The sequence below is a fragment of the Bombina bombina genome, chromosome 5 (genome assembly GCF_027579735.1).
Source record: "Bombina bombina isolate aBomBom1 chromosome 5, aBomBom1.pri, whole genome shotgun sequence".
Classification (NCBI taxonomy): domain Eukaryota; kingdom Metazoa; phylum Chordata; class Amphibia; order Anura; family Bombinatoridae; genus Bombina; species Bombina bombina.
The window spans coordinates 535677510-535700112 of record NC_069503.1 but is presented as its reverse complement, the minus strand read 5'-3'; the positions used below and the strand labels follow the sequence as shown (position 1 = coordinate 535700112).

Sequence of the window (22603 nt, the reverse complement as noted above, 5' to 3'; positions counted from 1 at the left end):
AATTGAAAAAAAGGGCGAGTCGGGGCCACAGGCTTAAGAGTTTAAAAGGGTGATTTTATTGCCATACAAGTTAAAATAGTGAATTTCACAGCAAAAAACATAACAGGTCAGATCTGAGACAGCAGCGGTCTGACATGTTTCAGCTCACTGCCTTAATCATAGACCGTGCTGTCTCAGATGCACAGCCTCCTTAAATTACAAAATCATAGTGACGTGCAATGTCTAAGTTTAACTCTTTGATTACCTGCTGACACATATATGCATGTTTTGCAATCTAATGCAAAAGGACTATATAGATATTAAGATGCTGCAGAACGTTACTTAGCAATAGAAATATAAAGTTATTGACAACATGTTAAATAAACAATCTATCAGTTAAAGCAATATTCAATCTATTATGTAACAGATTGTTCACAAACGTTGCTTAGAGTTACACAACCAAATTTTGGGTGTTATAAAGCTAAGGAGTGTCACTTTTTGTAATTAACATTATGACAGTTTAAAGAGAAATTATCTCAATATTTCCTATTATATTTATATATTTCTTAGCTTAATCCCTGCTAGATGTATTTGGGTTTCCTCATAATAACTTGGCAGTTAGGGGCCTAAATATACATACTGACCTTATAAACTGCTGGAGATAATTCTCTCGGCATTAGTCACAATGAAATGCATTTTCTATTTTTCCTAACTTATGATGCTAAACGGAATGATCACTTTTTGGATATATGTGCTTACTCTGGTCCTGTTACAGAGTATATACTGTCAAGTGCTTCCACTAATGTATAATAATATTTATAGAATTTTGCTTCATACCCCCTTTCCTTATTTTCTGTCTTTCTCTTACACCCGCAATAGACATCAAGTTTAGAGAGATAATATGTTATAAAAACATCTAGTTTAAGCTCAATATAATAATAAATAAAAAAATGGGGTTAAGTTCCCTAAACACTGCCAAGTTATTATGAGGAAACCCAAATACATCTAGCAGGGATTAAGCTAAGAAATATATAAATATAATAGGAAATATTGAGATAATTTCTCTTTAAACTGTCATAATGTTAATTACAAAAAGTGACACTCCTTAGCTTTATAACACCCAAAATTTTGGTTGTGTAACTCTAAGCAACGTTTGTGAACAATCTGTTACATAATAGATTGAATATTGCTTTAACTGATAGATTGTTTATTTACCATGTTGTCAATAACTTTATATTTCTATTGCTAAGTAACGTTCTGCAGCATCATAACCCCTTAATGACCACAATGTACCCTGTATGTCACTGGTTGTTAAGGGTTTTTTCAGGACATAATAGCACAAGTCTAGCAAGAACACGCTATTAATGCCCTCCCTCCAGAAGGCTTTGTGGAATAGAGCAGTCTTAACGCTGGTGGCAAGACCGCGCTATAAAACAATCAAGTCCCAAAAAAAGGCCAGCGACATACAGGGTACGTCGCTGGTCCTTAAGGGGTTAATATCTATATAGTCCTTTTGCATTAGATTGCAAATGATGCATATATGTGTCAGCAGGTAATCAAAGAGTTAAACGTTGCACGTCACTATGATTTTGTAATTTAAGGAGGCTGTGCATCTGAGACAGCACGGTCTATGATTAAGGCAGTGAGCTGAAACATGTCAGACCGCTGCTGTCTCAGATCTGACCTGTTATGTTTTTTGCTGTGAAATTCACTATTTTAACTTGTATGGCAATAAAATCACCCTTTTAAACTCTTAAGCCTGTGGCCCCGACTCGCCCATTTTTCAATTTTGGCTGAGGATCCTTGGGATCCTGACCTTACTCCAAGAATATCCTTTAGACTCACACCAATAAAGATATTTACATCATATGTTATGGTAAATCTTTTTAGTGACAAGCTTACGAGCCTGAATCATGGTCTCAATGACCGATTCGAAAAACCCACGCTTAGCTAAAAGCAAGCGTTCAATCTCTAAGCAGTTAGCTTTAGAGAAGTGAGATTTGGATGAAGGAAGGGGCCCTGAAGCAGAAAGTCCTTCCTCAGAGGTGGTCTCCACAGAGGCAGAGATGACCTCTATACTAGATTTGCATACCAGATCCTGCAAGGCAATGCAGGAGCTATTAGAATCACTGATGCTTTCTCCTGCTTGATCCAAGTGATGACTCGCAGAAGGAGAGCAAACAGAGGAAAGAGATATGCCAACCTGAAGTTCCAAGGAACTGCCAGAGCATCTATCAAAAAGGCTTGAGGATCTCTCGACCTTGAGCCGTACTTTGGGATCTTGGTGTTCTGACGAGACACCATCAGATCCAATTCTAGTAATCCCCAATTAGTTGGTTGTTAACCTGGAGAACACTTCCGGATGGAGCTCCAACTCCCCGGGATGAAAAGTCTGTCTGCTCAGGAAGTCCACTTTCCAATTGTCCACTCCTGGAATGTGGATGGCAGATAGACAGCAATTGTAAGCCTCCACCCACTGGATGATCCGTGCCAACTCTCAGTTCCTCCTTGGTGGTTGATGTAGGCCACTGAGGTTATGTTGTCCATCTGGAACCTGATGGACCGGGCTAGGGTCAGCTGAGGCCAAGCCATCAAGGCATTGGAGATCACTCTCAACTCCAGAATATTTATGGGGAGAGCAGATTCCTCCTGAGACCAGAGTCCCTGCTCCTTCAATGAGTCCCAGACTGCTCCCCAACCCAGCAAGCTGGCATCTGTGGTCACAATTACCCAGGAGGGTCTCTGGAAACACGTCCCCTGGGACAGATGCTCTTGGGATAGCCACCACGGTAGGGAGTCCCTTGTAGGTTGATCCAGAACTATTCTCCGAGATAGATCCGTACAATCCCCGTTCCACTGAGTGAGCATGCATAGCTGCAGAGGTCTCAAATGGATCCGAGCAAACGGAACTATGTCCATGGAAGCGACCATCAACCCGATCACCTCTATGCATTGGGCCACTGATGGTCATGCCGCTGACTGAAGGGACAGGCAATCAGACAGAATCTTGGCTCTTCTGACCTCCGTCAAATATTTTCATTGATAGAGAAACTATAATGGTTTCTAAGAAGATCACTCTTGTAGCCGGAACAAGAGAACTTTTCTCCAGATTGACCTTCCAACTGTGGGAACGAAGAAATGCCAACAAGATCTTGGTATGAGATTCTGCTAGTTGCAAAGATGGCGCCTGAACAAGAATGTCTTTCAGATAAAATTGCCACTGCAAATCCCCAGGCCCGGATTACTGCCAATAGAACTCCAAGAACCTTTGAGAAGACTCTGGGAACTGTGGCGAGGTCAAATGGAAGCTCTACAAATTGAAAGTGTTTGTCTAGATAGGCAAATCTCAGATATTTGTGATGGTCCCTGTGAATGGGCACGTGCAGGTACGCATCCTTCAGGTCTATGGTCATCATGAATTGACCCTCTTGAATCAGAGGCAGAATGGAGCGGATAGTTTTCATCTTGAAGGATGGCACTCTGAGGAATCTGTTTAGTAACTTTAAATCTAGACTGGGCCTGAAAGTTCCCAATTTTTTGGGAACCACAAACAGGTTTGAGTAAAACCCGAGACCCTGTTCCTGACTTGGAACAGGAACTATCACTCCCAAGAGAGAAAGGTCCTGTACATATTTCAAGAATGCCTCTCTTTTTATCTGGTCTACAGATAATCTTGAGAGGTGGAACCTCCCCCTGGGAGGAAGAGTCTTGAACTCTAACTTCCACCCCTGGGACACTATGTCCACTGCCCAGGGGTCTGGAACATCTCGCCCCCCAGCTTGCGAGAACTGAGAGTCTGTCCCCACCTTGATCTGATCCCGGATCGGGGGCAACCCCTTTATGCTGACTTGGATTCAGCAGCAGGCTTCTTGGATTGCTTCCCCTTATTCCAGGACTGACCAGGCTTCCAGGAAGGCTTGGATTGTACCTGCTTGGTAGAGGCAGGGGAATACTTACCTCTGAATTTACGAAAGGAACGAAAATTGGTCTGATGTCCCTTTAATTTATTCTTTTTGTCTTGAGGCAGCAAATATCCTTTACCACCTGTGATATCGGAGATAATTTCTGCCAATGCTGGTCCGAACAAGGTCTTTCCCTTGTAGGGAGTAGCCAAAAGCTTAGATTTAAAAGACACATCTGCAGAGCAAGACTTAAGCCGTAGCGCTCTACGCGCTAAAATTGCAAAACCAGAAATTTTTGCTCCCAGCTTAATGACCTGTGAGGAAGCGTCAGTTCTAAAAGAGTTGGCTAACTTGACCTTAATCCTATCCTGAATCTCCTCAAAGGGAGTCTTGGCTTGTAAGGACTCAGTCAAAGTGTCATACCAATAGGCTGCTGCACTGGTTACAGTAGCAATGCACACCGCCGGTTGCCATTGTAACCCCCTGATGAGTATATATTTTCTTTAAAAAGGCCTCCAGTTTTTTATCCATAAGATCCTTGAACGAGCAACTATCCTCAATAGGGATAGTAGTTCTCTTAGCTAAAGTGGAAATCGCCCCTTCCACCTTTGGAACCAACTGCCACGACTCCTTGAAAGAGTCAGCTACCGGGAACATTCTCCTAAAGATAGGGGAGAAGGGAATTCCTGGTCTCTCACATTCCCTGGTAATAAAATAAAGATAGCAAGAGAACAAATAAAAATTGATAATAGGAGTAAATTAGAAAGTTGATTAAAATGTCATGCTCTATCTGAATCATGAAAGAAAAAAATGTGGGTTCAGTGTCCCTTTAACAAGACATGGAGGTGCTCAAGCTTGAATCTGAAGGAAACCACCTCAGCATTAGATGAAGGCATTACACTATCTGAATCTGAGATTTCACCCTTACAGGCTACCGAAGTATCTTTCTCCTCTGATTTATGCGAAAGAGGAGTCCGGTCAGCCTGAACAGGATCCGATACCTTATCTGATTCTATAACTTTCCTCTTACACTTCCCCTGCAGCATGGGGATCGCTGCTAGCACCTCAGATACTGCCGAGGATACCTGGGTCGATAATGAAAACTATTTGAATTTTTGCTGTTGTCAGATAATATTGAAAACCTCATTGCAAGATCGAATATACTAAAGCACATACAAATGTTAAAACTAAGACAATGTTAAACTCAGATCACCTGGCTAAAATGTTTTTTTTTCTTCCAATCAAAATGATTAAATAACTATAATATTGTTTGAATTTGTTTTCACTAATCTAAACATTTTTCTGATTAAATAATTTTCTTACCTAAAAGGATTCCCCAGTTGGTTGAGATTCTTGCTTGTCCTTTCTTAAAGGGACATTAAACTCACATTTTTTTCTTCCATGATTCAGATAGAGAATACAATTTTAAACAACATTCCAATTTACTTCTATTATCTATTTTGCTTCAGTCATTATATATTATTTGTTGAAGAAATAGTTGAAGATTGGTTGAAGATTGGTTCACAGTGCACATTGGTGAACCAATTGGTGAAGATTGGTTGAAGATTGGTTCACAGTGCACATTGGTGAACCAATCACACAAGGCATCTATGTGCAGCCACCAATCAGCATCTTCTGACCCTATCTAGATATGTTTTTCAGCAAAGGATCTCAAGAGAATAAAGCAAATTAGATAATAGAAGTAAATTAGAAAGTTGTTTAAAATTATATGTTATTTCTAAATCACGATAGAATTTTTTGGGGGTTTCATGTCCCTTTAAGGGAAATTTTGTAATGTATTATTATCATCATCATAAGTTATTTGTAGACTAGAGCTCCAGAAGACTTAGCACTGATATGAACATAGGTGTAATATGCAATAATAATAATAAAAGTATTTAAAAGAAGAAAATAGGTAGAGGCCCTACCCAAGAGTTGCACTGAAGGTGATCTACAGAACAGCTGGGCTTGTTGGTTTACATACTAAGGGAGTTCAAGGGGATGACAAAATACATGATACACTGAGGTAAGAAAAGGAAAAGAAACAGATTGTGTTAAAAAAAAGCAAACAACTTGATTGTTTTCTTGCTAAATTAGCACTAAGAAATCCTCAGTGTAGCCAGTGCCCACAGCTAGATAAGAGTGCTACCATTACATAACTTAGGTTCCATGGTCACATGATTTTTGCAGCAAAAGTCCTATACTGAACATGGGCAATAAACTAATTGCAGCTAGCAGTTAGGTGTCTCCTAGCAACACTTCAAATGAAAAACTGTTAATTTGCCTACCTGCAGAGGCCCCAGCCTCTGTGTAGGGCTGTGACAGAAAGTAATGGACACTGCACAAAGGAAATTAAAAAATAAAAGTAATAAAAAGTAAAAAAAAATGAAAGGGATGAATAACACACATTGCAATGATTTATATTGAGTATTAACTAATGCTTAGTGCTTTTTTAGAACACCAATGAAAACAGTTTACGTCAGAGATATAGGGCGGAGTAGTGTTATTGAAGAAAAAGAGAGGTAGTCCCAATTCCACAAAAGATAAAAAATAAATATTATTTCAGGTAAATATCCATAAAAGGAACAGTAAGAGAAAAAAACACTTCACATTTCTGCAATGTATTATTTAGGGCTTTTGTTTGTTTTTTTAAATATAAAGAAAATTAAAAAAAAAAATCATACCTTCAATTGGTGGTATAATAGACACATGTAGATCGAGTTTTGGAATACTGAAGTTTACATTCTTCTGCACTTTGAGGACAATTTTTACATTATCTCTCAGCTGTATTATTTCAATTGAACCATTTGGACAAAAGGTTCCAAGACTAAATGTGTTCTTTGCATTGGAGCTGATTATGTCATAATAAAAACCAGATCCATTTGTATCACATGGGTTTTCTGAGACATCTTGTTGCAGGTTCAGTGATGTGGAACGTATCTCTGCACTGATATTATTTGCTGCTATTATATTCCAGGTGACTGTTTCAAGGCGTACGGGAAGAATAAGCAGTGTTGGTGGTACAGTTATAGAAATATTTTTTATTTGACTGGTTCTTAGATGTTCACAAGCTAAAACAAAAAGGCATAAACAGGAAATTAGATATTAGAGTTATAAAGAAACATAATTATGATAAATATTTTAACATACAGGTATATATTTTCAAATTTACAATATTATCCTAAATATGTGCTATGTACAAAGACAAACATTAAAATTAAAATTATACCGTATGCTTGTCAGGAAAGATTCAGTTTAGTTCCTAAGTAAAACTGGAGAGTATATTAAGCATATACTTTGATGGTAAATAAGAACCATAGACCCAACAAGTCTGCTCAAAATTTCCTAAAAGTGTAAACTATTGTAGTTGGTAGGGATGGGCGAATGTTTCGCAACATTCAAAAAACGAAACAAATTTTAACACATTCGTTCAAATCGAATTTCGAATGTATATATAACATTCTAACATTCGATTTTCGAATGTTCAGTTTTGAATTTTATGATTACATTCGAAAATAATCTTTTAGAAAAATTCGAATTTATATTTGTAATAGTATTTGTAATGCTTTCTTTAAATGTAATATTCTAATTATGCAATATTCAAATTCGAAAAATTAGAATTTATATGTTTGTAATAGTATTTCTAATGCTTTCTTTAAATGTAATATTCAAATTATGCAATATTCAAATTCGAAAAATTAGAATTTATATGTTTGTAATAGTATTTCTAATGCTTTCTTTAAATGTAATATTCAAATTATGCAATATTCAAATTCGAAAAATTAGAATTTATATGTTTGTAATAGTATTTCTATTGCTTTCTTTAAATGTAGTATTCAAATTATGCAATATTCTATATAGAAACATTTGAAATGATATATTTGTATCTATTATGTATCAATTTACTAGATTCCCTCCCTACCACATGAACTTCTGAATAGTATTTATTAAATAGAATGTTAAATTCGAAATTTCGAATGTGGACATTAGATATAATTATAAACATTCGAATTCGAAAGTGACATTCGAAAACTGTAAATAGCATTATAGAATTTTTAAGAATATTCGTTCTTATTAACATTCGGATTTATAATTCGAATTTCGATAACAACATTCGTTCTAACATTCGAAATTCAAAAATTTACACATTCGCCCATCCCTAGTAGTTGGTAAGACAGCCTTATGTTTATCCCAGGCATTCTTGAAGTTCCACAGAGTGTTTGCCATTACAACCTCTAATGGAGGTTTATTCCAAGAATCAACCACTATTTCTGTGAAGAAGTGATTCTTCAGTAGATTCAGGAATAATTTTGACCTTTAGCTTGATATAATGACCCCTTGTTCTGGAATTATTCTTTTTATGAAAAATACAGCCTCAGCCTTACTAAGCTTACTTAATATACTTGAAAGTTACTATAAAATTACCTCTTTCTCTTCTCAGCTATATATTTAAGTCATTGAGCCTTTTCTCATAAAAGGATACGAACCCCAAAATTGTTCTTTAATGATTCACATACAGAATACAATTTTAAACAACTTATCAGTTCACTTCTATTATCTAATTTGCTCCTTTTTTGGAATCCTTTGTTAAAGTAGCAATGCATTACTGGGAGCTAGCTGAACACACCTGGCCAATGACAAGGCATATATGTGTAGCCACCAATCACCAACTAACTCCCAGTAATGCATTGTTGCTCCTGAGACTACCTAGGTATGCTTTTCAATAAATGGTATTAAAAGAACAAAGCAGATTACATAATAGATGTAAAACGGAAAGTTGTTTAAAACTGCATGCTCTATCTTAATCGTGAAAAAAGGGGGGCTTCTGTCCCATTCATCACAATCTAGAACAATAAAAAAGAAACGTTCAAAATAGAAAACAAGAAAAGGACAAAGCATAGCTAGGATGACTAAAAATACTTTTTTCTACACACAAAACATCATTACAATTCTGGACACACCTTAACAGCAGCAACCCATGATATCCCTTTAATGGTTTGATGGTGGCTAATGAATGTCTAAACAAATCTATGTATCTCTCTGTAAACTAGCTTACAAATGTGTCTATCACACCAGCAGATAGGTGTTTTGGGTGGAATAACAAATATGAATATGTTCTAGTTTTGTAGAATAAAGAAAATGCACAAAAATTAACAGCCCAGTACTTACAGGTTTAATGTATAACTGGCCTCTTACATTAGTGCAGGTTCAATAAAAATTTTCAGCTAGGCTATTGTGTTATCAGGAACAAATGCATACATATTGAAATAATTTATTTTACAAGCATGTAGTAGGTTCAGACTCTATTTGGAAATGAGATAAAAATACAGGAAATAAAATAATCTATTTAGTGGCTATTTTTACTAATGAAATCATCACAATGAATGAGCTTGACCTACTTGAGGAATTAAAAGGGACATGAAACTCCAAAATGTTCTTTCATTATTCAAATAGAGCATTCAATTGTAAAACAACTTTCTAATGTAGTTGTATTATCTAATATGCTTGGTTCTCTTGATATCCTTTGTTGGAAAGCATACCTAGGTAGGCTCAGGGGCAGCAATGCTCTACTGGGAGGTAGCTGCTGATTAAATGACTCTTGTCAATGGCTCACCTGATGTGTTAAGCTAGCTTTGAGTAGTGCATTGTTAAATTTTTTATGCTCTTTCTTAATCATGAAAAAAATGTTGGGTTTCATGTCTTTTTAAGAGGGAACAGAGATAAAGGTGAACCCGTTGATGCTTTTGCAAAGGTTTTAATAATAAGATTGGACAATATTATTAAATGGGGTCCCTTAACGATTAGTATGAAGCTTAGTTCTTTGCATATATCAAAGTAGGATATAGTTGCTTTACCCGTGAATTTGCGAAAAACGGAAGAATGGGCAGCTTAAGGGCAAATAAGATTTAATTAAACGATCACACATGCATGCATTCTGCACACACATGCATGGCTACACACAGGTCAAAATAAGGTTAGTTTTATGTATTCAGGGCACAAAATACTAAGTGCAGCAACTTTACAAATGTGATCATATTAAAAATTATATTATCTATATTAATAACAAAATAAAACAACAAGAATGTAATGTTGAGACCTACCTATATCTTTTTCTGCTGTTACAATAAAGCTTTCCATGTCATTGCAGAGAAAGGAAATTTTGTAGAATTTTCCTCCAGGCAAGCTTAACTCGGGTTCACATTCAATAGGTGTTCTGCAGACCAGACATAATGGGGCATATTGACGACCTACTACACGCTTTTTTCTTATGTGTACATTAAAATCAAAGTTCTTCGTTAGGTCAACATTGTAAAGTATACCTAAGAAAGAAAAATAGAAAAAAAAGAAATTTTAGATAAAGAAAGTAATCATGGGCTACAATCGTTAGTCATCTTCAACAAACAGTTCTTGAAGAATAATAAACTCAAAAGAAAAATAGCTGTGTGTTTTTTTTTAAGGTATATTATTCTAACAACTCAAAAATGACATTTTTTAACATACATGGCAATTAGTAAACTTGAGAGCACACTTACTTTGCCAACAGCCTACGGTGCTTTCCATTAGTTATTGTGGTATTGGCTATACAAACCATGCAAGGATGGAATGTTTACATATAAGTATTCCATGTATGCACAGGTGTATTTTGGTTTAGAGTAGACCAACTAAGCCTATGCCTAAGGCAACATTTTGTGATATGATGCTACCCTCTCCTATGCTCTCCAAAATATGTATTTACATATTTTATGAGAAATCAGTACATGTGTCCTTCATACCTCCCTTCTACCATATATATACTGATTAGTTGGTTGGGTTCCTAAAGATGAAGAATCATGCTTTGGAGAATATTTAGTTGCTGGTTGATAAACACCTACTGTACAGAATTGTTGTCCTTGTTACTTAAATCTATTCTTCTTCTTTGCAAACTGTTGTTGATGGAGAAAGTCTGGGGAGAAGAGAGGTAAGATAAAGATATAAGTGAAAAGAAAGAAGACAGAAAGTTGAGGCAGTGAGTGAGATGAGAGAGAAGAGAGAAAGACAATGAACATGTTCTCCTGAACTTGATCCTTCAAATATTTTAATAATATGATTTCATCAACACATTAGTCCTGCAGAATGTCTTATCAAAGAAGAACAAAACATCATAAATTAGGGCTTTATTTTCATCCATGAGAATCTATGCAAGTTTTGTTTAGATATATTTATACATAACCATCATATACACAATACATTTAAATAATACAACTATCAGTTCCTCCCAAACAGACATGCATAAGTTGACATAACTGGGTGCGAACCTAATGCCCACCAGCATTCCACTTTCTTGCAAATAATACCAGAAGTAATTAGTGTCCAATATTAGCTCTATACCATTTAGGATACATTCCAAAAGGTTAGTGTGTGTGTGTTTTAACCTAGGTTTAAAAAAAGTGTAACCCCCCTATGACACCTGGGCTGATTCATTCAGCGATTATCTTTGAACTAACGTAGCTCTGCCATATATGAGTACCGTTATAAAGTACACCGCCTTTTAAAACATCATGACAGTCAGGTCTGCCCTTTGGGCAGGACGAAAAGAGGCACCCGCCCAGTGCCCTGCACTTAGGGGGGGCCTCACAATGTCAGGGGTATGAGAAGGTGCAATGTACATTGTTCTTTTGTTTATGAAGCACTGTTTGATATCAGGAGCTGTAATATATAGTGCTATTCTTAATATAGGAAACACTGAATGTTGGGACAGGGGTGGGCCATACATAGAATAGGGCATACAGGGGGTGGAGAATAAGGGCCTTCGGCTGAAGGGCCCAACAAAAGCTAATGGTGGCCCTGATGACAGTTTAACGCTATATATATTCCAGTGCTACGGAATTTGGCGGTGCTATACAAATAAATGATAATAATAATAATAATAATAATAATATACAGTATTATGTGTTTTATTTGAGGCACATCTGATATCCGTTGGGGAGCAATCTTCTCCCTACCTTCAGAACATGCAACCACAACATTTTGGTTTAAAGGGACAGTCAACACCAGAATTTCTGTTGGTTTGAAAAATAGATAATCCCTTAATTACCCATTTCCCAGTTTTGCATAACCAACAGAGTTATAATTATACATGTTTTACCTCTGTGATTACCTTGTATCTAAGCCTCTGCAGACTGCCCCCTTATTTCAGTTCTTTTGACAGACTTGCATTTTAGCCAATCAGTGCTCCCTCCTGGGTAAATTCACGTGCATGAGCTCAATGTTATCTATATGAAACACATGAACTAATGCCCTCTAGTGGTGAACAACTTTCAAATTCAGAGGCGACCTTCAAGGTCTAAGAAATTATCATTTGAAGCTCCTAGGTTTAGCTTTCAACCAAGAAAACCAAGAGAACAAAGCAAAATTGGTGATAAAAGTAAATTGGAAAGTTGTTTAAAATTACATGCCCGGGGGGAGGAGCCAGCTTTGGAACTGAACGGTCACACTTCATAGTAGCTCCGGCTCTATTTTTTTGAAAAATAACTTTTTAGACCGTTCAGATTCCTAAACTTTTACAATTTTGGGACCTTAAGAGCTTTGGAGGCATAGGAGTCTGGGGTAGAGGAGTGGAATATCTACCAGATTCTATCTTTTTGATAGCAGGCCTACAATCAAATCTCTCTAGGAGCGACCATCCTCATGAACACATGATTATTGAGCCGCACTTTAGACTTTCCCTGCTACAATACCCTTTCTGAAAAAGGCTTAACTACAGAGATAATAGGCTATAGAAGAGTACCCTGCCTTTTCAACTGATGAAGGAGCATTTCGGAGCAGGATTACCAGAGAGACAGGCATTCAGCTTAGAACGCTATAGCTGCACATTATGGAGACAGTGGCAGCGTGGGACTCATCTATTCAAACGCTAACTAAGCAAAAATCCCTTCCGCTAATTAACGACCTCAGATCTGTGCTTCATTTACCCTTGATACCTTCCATACCTACCCGCAAGTTGAACACAGATGGGCCTTATACCGAACCCTGAATCTTGTCATGTGGCCGAGCCGCAGAAGACAATCGACCACTCACCCAGACGGAAACACAATTCCTCCTCAGCCGCCATGGAGGAAGCTAGACGCTTAGGTTTGGAGTCTGATGTTGGGGAGGTGCAGATTGGTGTGCCAACTCCTGGCGATCATGGGCCGGATTCACAGAATGTTGCTTTGATGATCGAGAGTGGGATGCATCCCACCGTCCAGATGGCGAGACAGCAATTTAAAGGTGGTAAAAGGAAGCTGGCTTTCACTGCATGTCGCTCCAGGGTGTATACGCTTGAGAGGAATGGCTGGATGATGCAGGACTGCATATGGGATAGACTGCCAGAGGACCTTGCAATGAGTAGTGATTTTGTTGTCGGGTTGTGGTCATTACTGGGGTTTGTGCAAACAGTGCAGTATATTCCTCATGGCCTCCGAGGAGGCATTGGCTGACCTGGAAACTACCTCCGTGCTGACAATGAGAGAAATTTGTACAACCTCTGGGATCTCTCTACAATCTACTTTGTGACTACGTTTTCCACGTTATTTATGTTTGCTGTTGTGTGCTTTACATAGTTTTAAATTTACAAATGTTTAGGCATTATTTTCCTATTTTATAGCGCCTTTCATAAGAGCCAATTCCTGCCAGGATCTAATAGCTAGAGTTACACACTCAATCCTACTATATATTATGGTGCCTCCATAGGAAACTGATATAAACACAGGCGGAAGAGAGCGGGGCTCTCAGTAGCCCTGTTGTTAATACTTAGTCCATAGCTATAACATTTAACATAGGCTTAGGCAAGGTACCATCTTCAAAACACATTTCCTAATAAAATGTAATATGATAACTGACTGTATGTAGATGATGAACCCCTATCTAATTGCTATTACCCGATTTCTCACATGTACTATATAACTGAGAACTAGAGAAGACAGGACAAACTTGGATTGCATTGGTGAAGACTTCCCTAGATAATAGAGATCTTATGTTGAAAATTTGAGGTTGAGTGTTGGAGTTCTAGGTCTCATGCTGCAGGGCATAGGACCCATGCCTTGTAGCAGATCCATATTCTATCTTCTCATCTATGTAATTGGGCACAGGTCTCCCAAGCTTATTATAAATATCTAGGGAGTCGTTATGTTCAAATGGTTTACTTGTGAGAATTGTATATTTATTGATGCAGGCCCTTGTCTTGAATTATACTTAAAATAACTAATATGTAGAGGTTTACCTGCATATCTGTATAAGTTTTCATATTAGCTACACTTACTAGTAATAATTTGGAGCCTGTGAAATGTTATATGTTGTTTCATAATGTAATGTATATGTTTAATGTGATTAGGGGAACAGTGAATTTTTTTTACTTACTCCTTTGCCTATATTAAACATTTAATACCCTCTCAACAGTTATCTAGCATATTGGAAAATGGCCTTAGTGGGGGCTGGACCTTCACTGGCGCTATTCTTTATAGTCTCTCTTTCCATAATATTATAAGTGAGCTACTCAATCAGCGTTGGGTTTATCGCCTTAAACACCTAGGCTTTCTTTTGCAGGATATAGCATCGGCTCATATTTAAGTTGACTCATTCCTATGTCTCCTCTGATAGCACATGTGCTTGTATAACTCTTAGCATAGATATCACACTTTGCTTATACATTTTATAATTAAAATTACCACCTCCTCCCCCCTCCCCCCTCATAATGCACCTCCTATTCTAGGAGGGTTAAAAATGCGGATAATCTAGCCAATACCGCACCTTAATTACCTTAGTACAACATATTGTTAACCTTTTATTCCCTTAAAACAAAAAACAGAATTTATGCTTACCTGATAAATTACTTTCTCTTGTGGTGTATCCAGTCCACGGATTCATCCTTTACTTGTGGGATATTCTCCTTCCTAACAGGAAGTGGCAAAGAGAGCACACAGCAGAGCTGTCCATATAGCTCCTCCTCTAGCTCCACCCCCCAGTCATTCGACCGGAGGTTAGGAAGAAAAAGGAGAAACCATAGGGTGCAGTGGTGACTGTAGTTTAGACCAAAAATCTACCTGACTAAGAGCCAGGGCGGGCCGTGGACTGGATACACCACAAGAGAAAGTAATTTATCAGGTAAGCATAAATTCTGTTTTCTCTTGTAAGGTGTATCCAGTCCACGGATTCATCCTTTACTTGTGGGATACCAATACCAAAGCTTTAGGACACGGATGAAGGGAGGGAACAAGACAGGTACCTTAAACGGAAGGCACCACTGCTTGTAAAACCTTTCTCCCAAAAATAGCCTCCAAAGAAGCAAAAGTATTGAATTTGTAAAATTTGGAAAAAGTATGCAGCGAAGACCAAGTCGCTGCCTTACAAATCTGTTCAACAGAAGCCTCATTTTTAAAAGCCCATGTGGAAGCCACTGCTCTGGTAGAATGAGCAGTAATTGTTTCAGGAGGCTGCTGGCCAGCAGTCTCATAGGCCAGACGGATGATGCTTTTCAGCCAAAAGGAAAGAGAGGTAGCAGTCGCCTTCTGACCTCTCCTCTTACCAGAATAGATGACAAACAATGAAGTTGTTTGTCTGAAATCCTTAGTTGCTTGTAAATAGAACTTTAAAGCACGAACCACATCAAGATTGTGTAACAGACGTTCCTTCTTCGAAGAAGGATTAGGACACAGAGAAGGAACAACAATTTCCTGATTAATATTCTTATTAGACACAACCTTAGGAAGAAAACCGGGTTTGGTACGCAAAACTACATTATCTGCGTGGAACACCAAGTAAGGTGAGTCACACTGTAAGGCAGATAACTCTGAAACTCTTCGAGCAGAAGAGATAGCTACCAAAAACAAAACTTTCCAAGATAAAAGTTTAATATCTATGGAATGTAAAGGTTCAAACGGAACCCCTTGCAGAACTGAAAGAACTAAATTCAGACTCCATGGCGGAGCCACAGGTCTATAAACAGGCTTGATTCTGACTAAAGCCTGACTAAACGCTTGAACGTCTGGTACCTCTGCCAGATGTTTGTGTAAAAGAATAGACACAGCAGATATCTGTCCTTTTAAGGAACTAGCTGATAATCCTTTCTCCAATCCTTCTTGGAGAAAGGACAATATCCTGGGAATCCTAATCTTACTCCATGAGTAACCCTTGGATTCGCACCAACAAAGATATTTTCGCCAAATCTTATGGTAGATTTTCCTGGTGACAGGCTTTCTAGCCTGAATCAGGGTATTGATAACCAACTCAGAGAAACCATGCTTAGATAGAATTAGGCGTTCAATCTCCAAGCAATCAGACACAGAGAAATTAGATTTGGATGTTTGAAAGGACCTTGAAGTAGAAGGTCCTGCCTCATTGGCAGAGTCCATGGTGGAACGGATGACATGTCCACTAGGTCTGCATACCAAGTCCTGCGTGGCCACGCAGGTGCTATTAGAATCACCGACGCCCTCTCCTGCTTGATTCTGGCAACCAGACGAGGAAGGAGAGGAAACGGTGGAAACACATAGGCCAGATTAAAGGACCAAGGCGCTGCTAGAGCATCTACCAACACCGCCTGGGGATCCCAGGACATGGACCCATAAAGAGGAAGTTTGGCATTCTGACGGGACGCCATCAGATCCAATTCTGGAGTGCCCCATAGCTGAATCAGCTGGGCAAATACCTCCGGGTGGAGTTCCCACTCCCCCGGATGAAAAGTCTGACGACTTAGAAAATCCGCTTCCCAGTTGTCTACTCCTGGGATGTGAATTGCTGAGAGGTGGCAAGAGTGATCCTCCGCCCACCTGATTATTTTGGTTACTTCCATCATTGCTAGGGGACTCCTTGTTCCCCCTTGATGGTTGATGTAAGCTACAGTCGTGATGTTGTCCGACTGAAATCTGATGAATTTGGCCGCAGCTAGCTGAGGCCATGCCTGAAGAGCGTTGAATATTGCCCTCAGTTCCAGAATGTTTATCGGGAGAAGAGCTTCTTCCCGAGACCATAAGCCCTGAGCTTTCAGGGAGTCCCAGACTGCACCCCAGCCCAACAGACTGGCGTCGGTCGTTACAATGATCCACTCTGGTCTGCGGAAGCACATTCCCTGAGACAGGTGATCCTGAAACAACCACCAGAGAAGAGAATCTCTGGTCCCCTGGTCCAACTGTATTTGAGGAGACAAATCTGCATAATCCCCATTCCACTGTTTGAGCATGCATAGTTGCAGTGGTCTGAGGTGTATCCGTGCAAAAGGGACTATGTCCATTGCCGCTACCATTAGTCCGATTGTCTCCATGCACTGAGCTACAGACGGCCGAGGAATGGAATGAAGAGCTCGGCAAGTAGTTAAGAGTTTTAACTTTCTGACCTCCGTCAGAAATATTTTCATTTCTACCGAGTCTATTAGGGTTACTAGGAATGGAACTCTTGTGAGGGGGGAGAGAGAACTCTTTTTGATGTTCACCTTCCACCCGTGAGACCTCAGAAAGGCCAATACAATTTCCGTGTGAGACTTGGCTCTTTGGAAAGTCGACGCCTGAATTAAGATGTCGTCTAGGTAAGGCGCCACTGCTATGCCCCGCGGTCTTAGAACCGCCAGAAGGGACTTGTGCTTTGCAAAAAAAACGTTACTGTGCCTTTAAGAGATAAAAAGGGCACACAATTTTCCAAAACAGTGAAAAATGCACCAAACTTTTTGAAATTTTCACAGTATGTACCTAAAGCATTGGTAAGATTGCACAACTAGCAAGAAAAATGATTAACCCCTTAATGCCCAAACCGGATCAATAGTAAGCTAACAGACCGGTTAAAACAACTTTAGCACCATGCCCCAGCTCTGCTGTGGCCCTACCTTCCCTTAGGAGTCAGATTTATTGGGAAAAAGCTTCTCATGGGTCCTCAAACTGTAGCAGGAGCCTCCATGTGAACACAGCCTGAAGATCTAGTCAAACTAACTGCGCATCTGAGGCGCGAAATTAGGCCCCTCCCACCTTACTCCGGTGCTGTGAGGCCTAAGAAAACACTCCTAAGAGTTATAATATTAGCCATGTGGGTAACAACCCCTGTAAGAAACCCAAAGGGACCTTCAAAGTGTCTCAAAAAATGATTTTTCTTAGTAAAAACCGTTTGCCATAAAAAAGTGTCAACTTGCCATAAAATAGTGTCAACCAGCATAAATTAGCCCTGTTATGTAAGCTTGTAATTCCATACTTAGTCTCTGAATAAAGCTTACCCTTCCCTCATGGGGATCTTATCAGTCCTTCTCTAGCATTATCACAGTCTTGTCTAGAAATAAATGACTGAACATACCTTATTGCAGCCTAACCTGCAAACCGTTCCCCCCAACTGAAGTTTTCTTGTACTCCTCAGTCCTGTGTGGGAACAGCAGTGGATTTTAGTTACAACATGCTAAAATCATTTTCCTCTCTGCAGAAATCTTCATCTCTTTTCTGATGGAGAGTAAACAGTACACACCGGTACCATTTAAAATAACAAACTTTTGCTTGTAGAACAAAAAACTACAAATCTAACACCACATTCACTTTACCCTTCCGAGAGGGACCCTATTGCTTAGAGCCGGCAAAGAGAATGACTGGGGGTGGAGCTAGAGGGGGAGCTATATGGACAGCTCTGCTGTGTGCTCTCTTTGCCACTTCCTGTTAGGAAGGAGAATATCCCACAAGTAAAGGATGAATCCGTGGACTGGATACACCTTACAAGAGAAAAGAGGTTCTCCCCTTGGGGTCCATGAGTGGCCCCTTCACATTGATGTTTACCTACTTTATATTGTGTTTACTGCAACTTGGTGGTCCAAGAGTGGCCGTTCAAATCATATGGTGGGTATACTGTTTAAACAGCACTTACTGCTTGTATTGAAAGTGTAATTTGTCACTTACTTATATTGTGTATTTATCTGTTATGTTTTGGTAGCCTACCTTGTATCAATTTACTTTACCCCCTAATATGTAATGACAATTACTAATTGTTTGTTTTGAAAAGAACCTCAATAAAAAAAAAAAAAAAATACATGCCCTATTTGAATTATGAAACTTTTTTTTGGACTTGACTGTCCCTTCAAGTATTGTGCATAGTGGTTACATTATTATTAGTCTACTTTGGTTACAATCACTGGTTCACGTGGAATATTTATATATATTTTTTTTTTCACTGCTTTTCCTTCTGTGCCTGCAGCTCTCTTCAAAAGCTGTTCTCTTATTTTAATCCCACACAGCGTTATAGTTTTTGCTGCAGCTGCATTGTTCTGTATTATTCCTCTAGATCTTTATATATATAATTTATGTAACGTTTAAACTTTTTTTTTTTTTTTAAATGTCAAAATGTAAAGCTCCTGATCGGTATTGTGTATGCTAACTCTGTCAGAAATCCAGCAGTGCTACTAATCTGTAAATGCCCCAATGTGTGTCATAGGATTTGAAAATACCTAAGCTCAAAAACTGTGTTAGGTATGAAGATGACGAGCTTCCCCTGTAAGGGGTTAAAATACTAGAACAGCTTTGAAGAGAGGTGAAGACACAGAATGGAAAAACAATCGAATGGTAAATAACCTATTATTGTAGTTGTGCTAAGCAGTTTAAGGCACGTTACCCTCTCTCATCTCACTCATTAAATTGCTATACTAATTTAATAAAGCTATACAACTAAGTATTTTGCATTATTTACCACATCAAAGTACACAATTTAAAATTGGAAACATGTAATTTGATATTCTTACATGCACCACTCAGTATAAAAGAAAAAATATGAAAATATGAAATTTAAAAGAAAAAAAAAAAATCTATACAATGAGTAATTTTTTTTAATTTTTAATTTTAAAAATTAGTTTTAGGCCCCTTGAAAAGAAGGGGAAAAAAACACAACTAAGAATGTGTGCAATCATTTTGTGGAAAAAAAATGCTTTGGGAATTCCTTTTGGGTGGGCACACAAGATGAACCACAACTCAAAATAAATATATAGATTGGGAATAAGGAGGTGCTTGTTAGCTGTATGTGTACATCACTTATTTGGTGAGCTTGGAGATGATAAAGTGTCAGACATGTTAGTGGCTTGAGGTTGCTGGATTGTAGTGCTTCTGTAGAGGCCGTGTGAGTTATTTTAGAGCGATACACACTTTATTTAGTTCAGAGTGTAGTGGCTGAAAGTTATTGACAATTATAACACATAGGAGTTGCAAACTTTATGTAATAATTTTGTCTTACATGTGGTACCTATGTGAATATGTTGCAAGTCACCTATGGACCACTGTCCAGGACCCAAAACATATAATAAAGCAATACGCAGGTGACATCAATTCCTTATTTATTTAAAGGGACATGAGACCCACATTTTTTCTTTCATGATTTAGAAAGAGAATGCAATTTTAAACATCTTTCTAATTTACTTCGATTATCTAATTTGTTTTATTCTCTTGATATTCTTTGCTGAAAAGCATATCTAGATATGCTCAGTAGCCGTTGATTGGTTGCTGCACATAGAAGCCTTGTGTGATTGGCTCACCATGTGCATTGCTTTTTCTTCAACTAAGGATATCTAAAAAATGAAGCAAAATAAATAATAGAAGTAAATTGTAATGTTGTTTAAATTTCTATTCTCTATCTGAATCATGAAAGAAAGATTTTGGGTTTAGTGGCCCTTTAAGGAGACAAACAAACAGGCAACGTTTCAGGACAATATCCCTTATTCATGCCATGCAAACACTAATCACACTCTTATATACCCTAATGCCACTAGGTGGCGCTAGCAATCATGTTAACTATTTCATTTCATTAACTGATACTAAATATTTTTCTATTAATGTTCAATACTAATACAGTTAAATACATATGTATATACAGAGCAATACTATACATATATTAATTATTACTCAACTATATAAGACAGAAAATAGCAAGAAGCCAACTTATTGTACATTATATTATTAAAGGGTCAGTCTACCTTAGAATTGTTATTGTTTTAAAAGATAGATAATCCCTTTATTACCCATTCCCCAGTTTTGCATAACCAACACAGTTATATTAATATACTTTATACCTCTGTGATTACCTTGTATCTAGGAATCTTCTTCCAGCCCCCTGATCACATGACTGTGACTGTTTATTATCTATTGTCTTGCATTTAGCATTGTTTTGTGCTAAATTTTAAATAACCCCCTGTGCCTGAACACAGTGTTATCTATATGACCCGCGTGTACTTTCTGTCTCTTTGTGTTGAAAAGAGATTTAAAAAGCATGTGATAAGAGGCAGCCCTCAAAGACTTAGAAATTAGCATATGAGCCTACCTACATTTAGTTTAAACTAAGAATACCAAGAGAAAAAAGCAAATTTGATGATAAAAGTAAATTGGAAAGTTGATTAAAATTAAAAGTCCTATCTGAATAATGAAAGTTTAATTTATACTAGACTGTCCCTTTAATCATTGCACAAAACAATAGTCTAAACAAAAACTGATGAATCCCATTCTTTGTTTAAACCCTTTGGTTCTAGCGTTCCCAATTCATAAATCCAATCTGATTCTTTTTGCTTTAGCAGCAACTCCCTATCCCCTCCTCTACGTGGTTGAATTATGTGATCAATTATTTGAAACCTAAGTTGGCTTATAGAGTGACCATGTTTTAAAAAATGACTAGCTAATGGGGCTTTAAAATTACATGTGCGGATGTTACTTTTTTGCTCAATGATACGATCTTTAGCACTTCTAGTCGATTCCCCGATATATACCCCCCACACGGGCATTTAACCATTTAAATATCGTATGTAGTCAAACGGGTATAAAACACTTTTATATTGTATTTCTTACCGGTGTGGGGATGAAAAAAAGGCAGAGCCTTTAGTCATATTAGTAGAGCATGAACAGCTCAAGAAAGGGAAACATCCCAAATTTTTAGAACCAATATATCTATCTCCCTTTTTAATATAAGTCCCAATATCCGCTTTTACTAACTTAGTTTGTACATTAGGACCTCTTTTATAGGCCGGCATGGGGTATTTTTGAAAGCTTGTATATTCGGGTTACATTCAAACAATATTCCCCAGTGTTTCCTAACAATACACTGTATTTCAGTACTCTGAGAGTTATATTCTGTTACAAACATTTATCTATTATCTTTCTCCTTTTTTGGGGGGGATTCACATTGGTACTCTTATGTTTCACTAAATCAGATCTAGGAATAAGTTTCACTTTATTTCTTTTTCAATTAGTGTATCGGGATAACCCCTACCTATACATAGACACTTCTGCAATAAGCTATGCAGACCGGGATGGGAGTGCTGAAAAATATTGATTAACTTATTCTGCTGCTAATTATGTGCTTAATGCCAAAGTAAATGAGCAAGCAATATATGGTGTTTGAATGTGGTTTGCTGTGCAATGCTGCAAAGAGGATTAATGAATTACTAAAGTGAGTAATGAACACTAATTCTGCATACTAACTAATGCTGGATGATGCATGGATTTTCTAATGTGGGAAACTGACATTTGAGGAAGCTGGAATGTTCTGGAAATTGTGAATTAATCATTGCTCTACTATTCTATTTAATCAAATTTTGTTTAGAACAAACATTGCTCTTTATATATTGTTATCAGTTAATAAGTTTCTGTGCAAGAAAATGTCTTATTTTTTAGTATTTATGTTAAGATATAGAGCCTTATTAATTTTTCTTGACATTTTATGGTGACTGCATAGATCATCAGTGTATCTATGGTAACAATACTAATTTAGACCTT

General features: G+C 37.8%; 1 protein-coding gene across 1 annotated transcript in view; it reads right to left on the bottom strand.

Annotated features, from left to right (window-relative positions):
* The window catches only part of CDCP1 (CUB domain containing protein 1), a 111355-nt gene that overhangs the window by 40984 nt on the left and 47768 nt on the right, over positions 1-22603 (bottom strand). The window contains exons 5-6 of the mRNA XM_053714462.1: positions 9983-10201; positions 6566-6952 (exon numbers count right to left, since the gene is read on the bottom strand). Coding sequence (XP_053570437.1) covers positions 6566-6952; positions 9983-10201 — 606 coding nt within the window. The remainder of the gene's footprint in view (positions 1-6565; positions 6953-9982; positions 10202-22603) is intronic.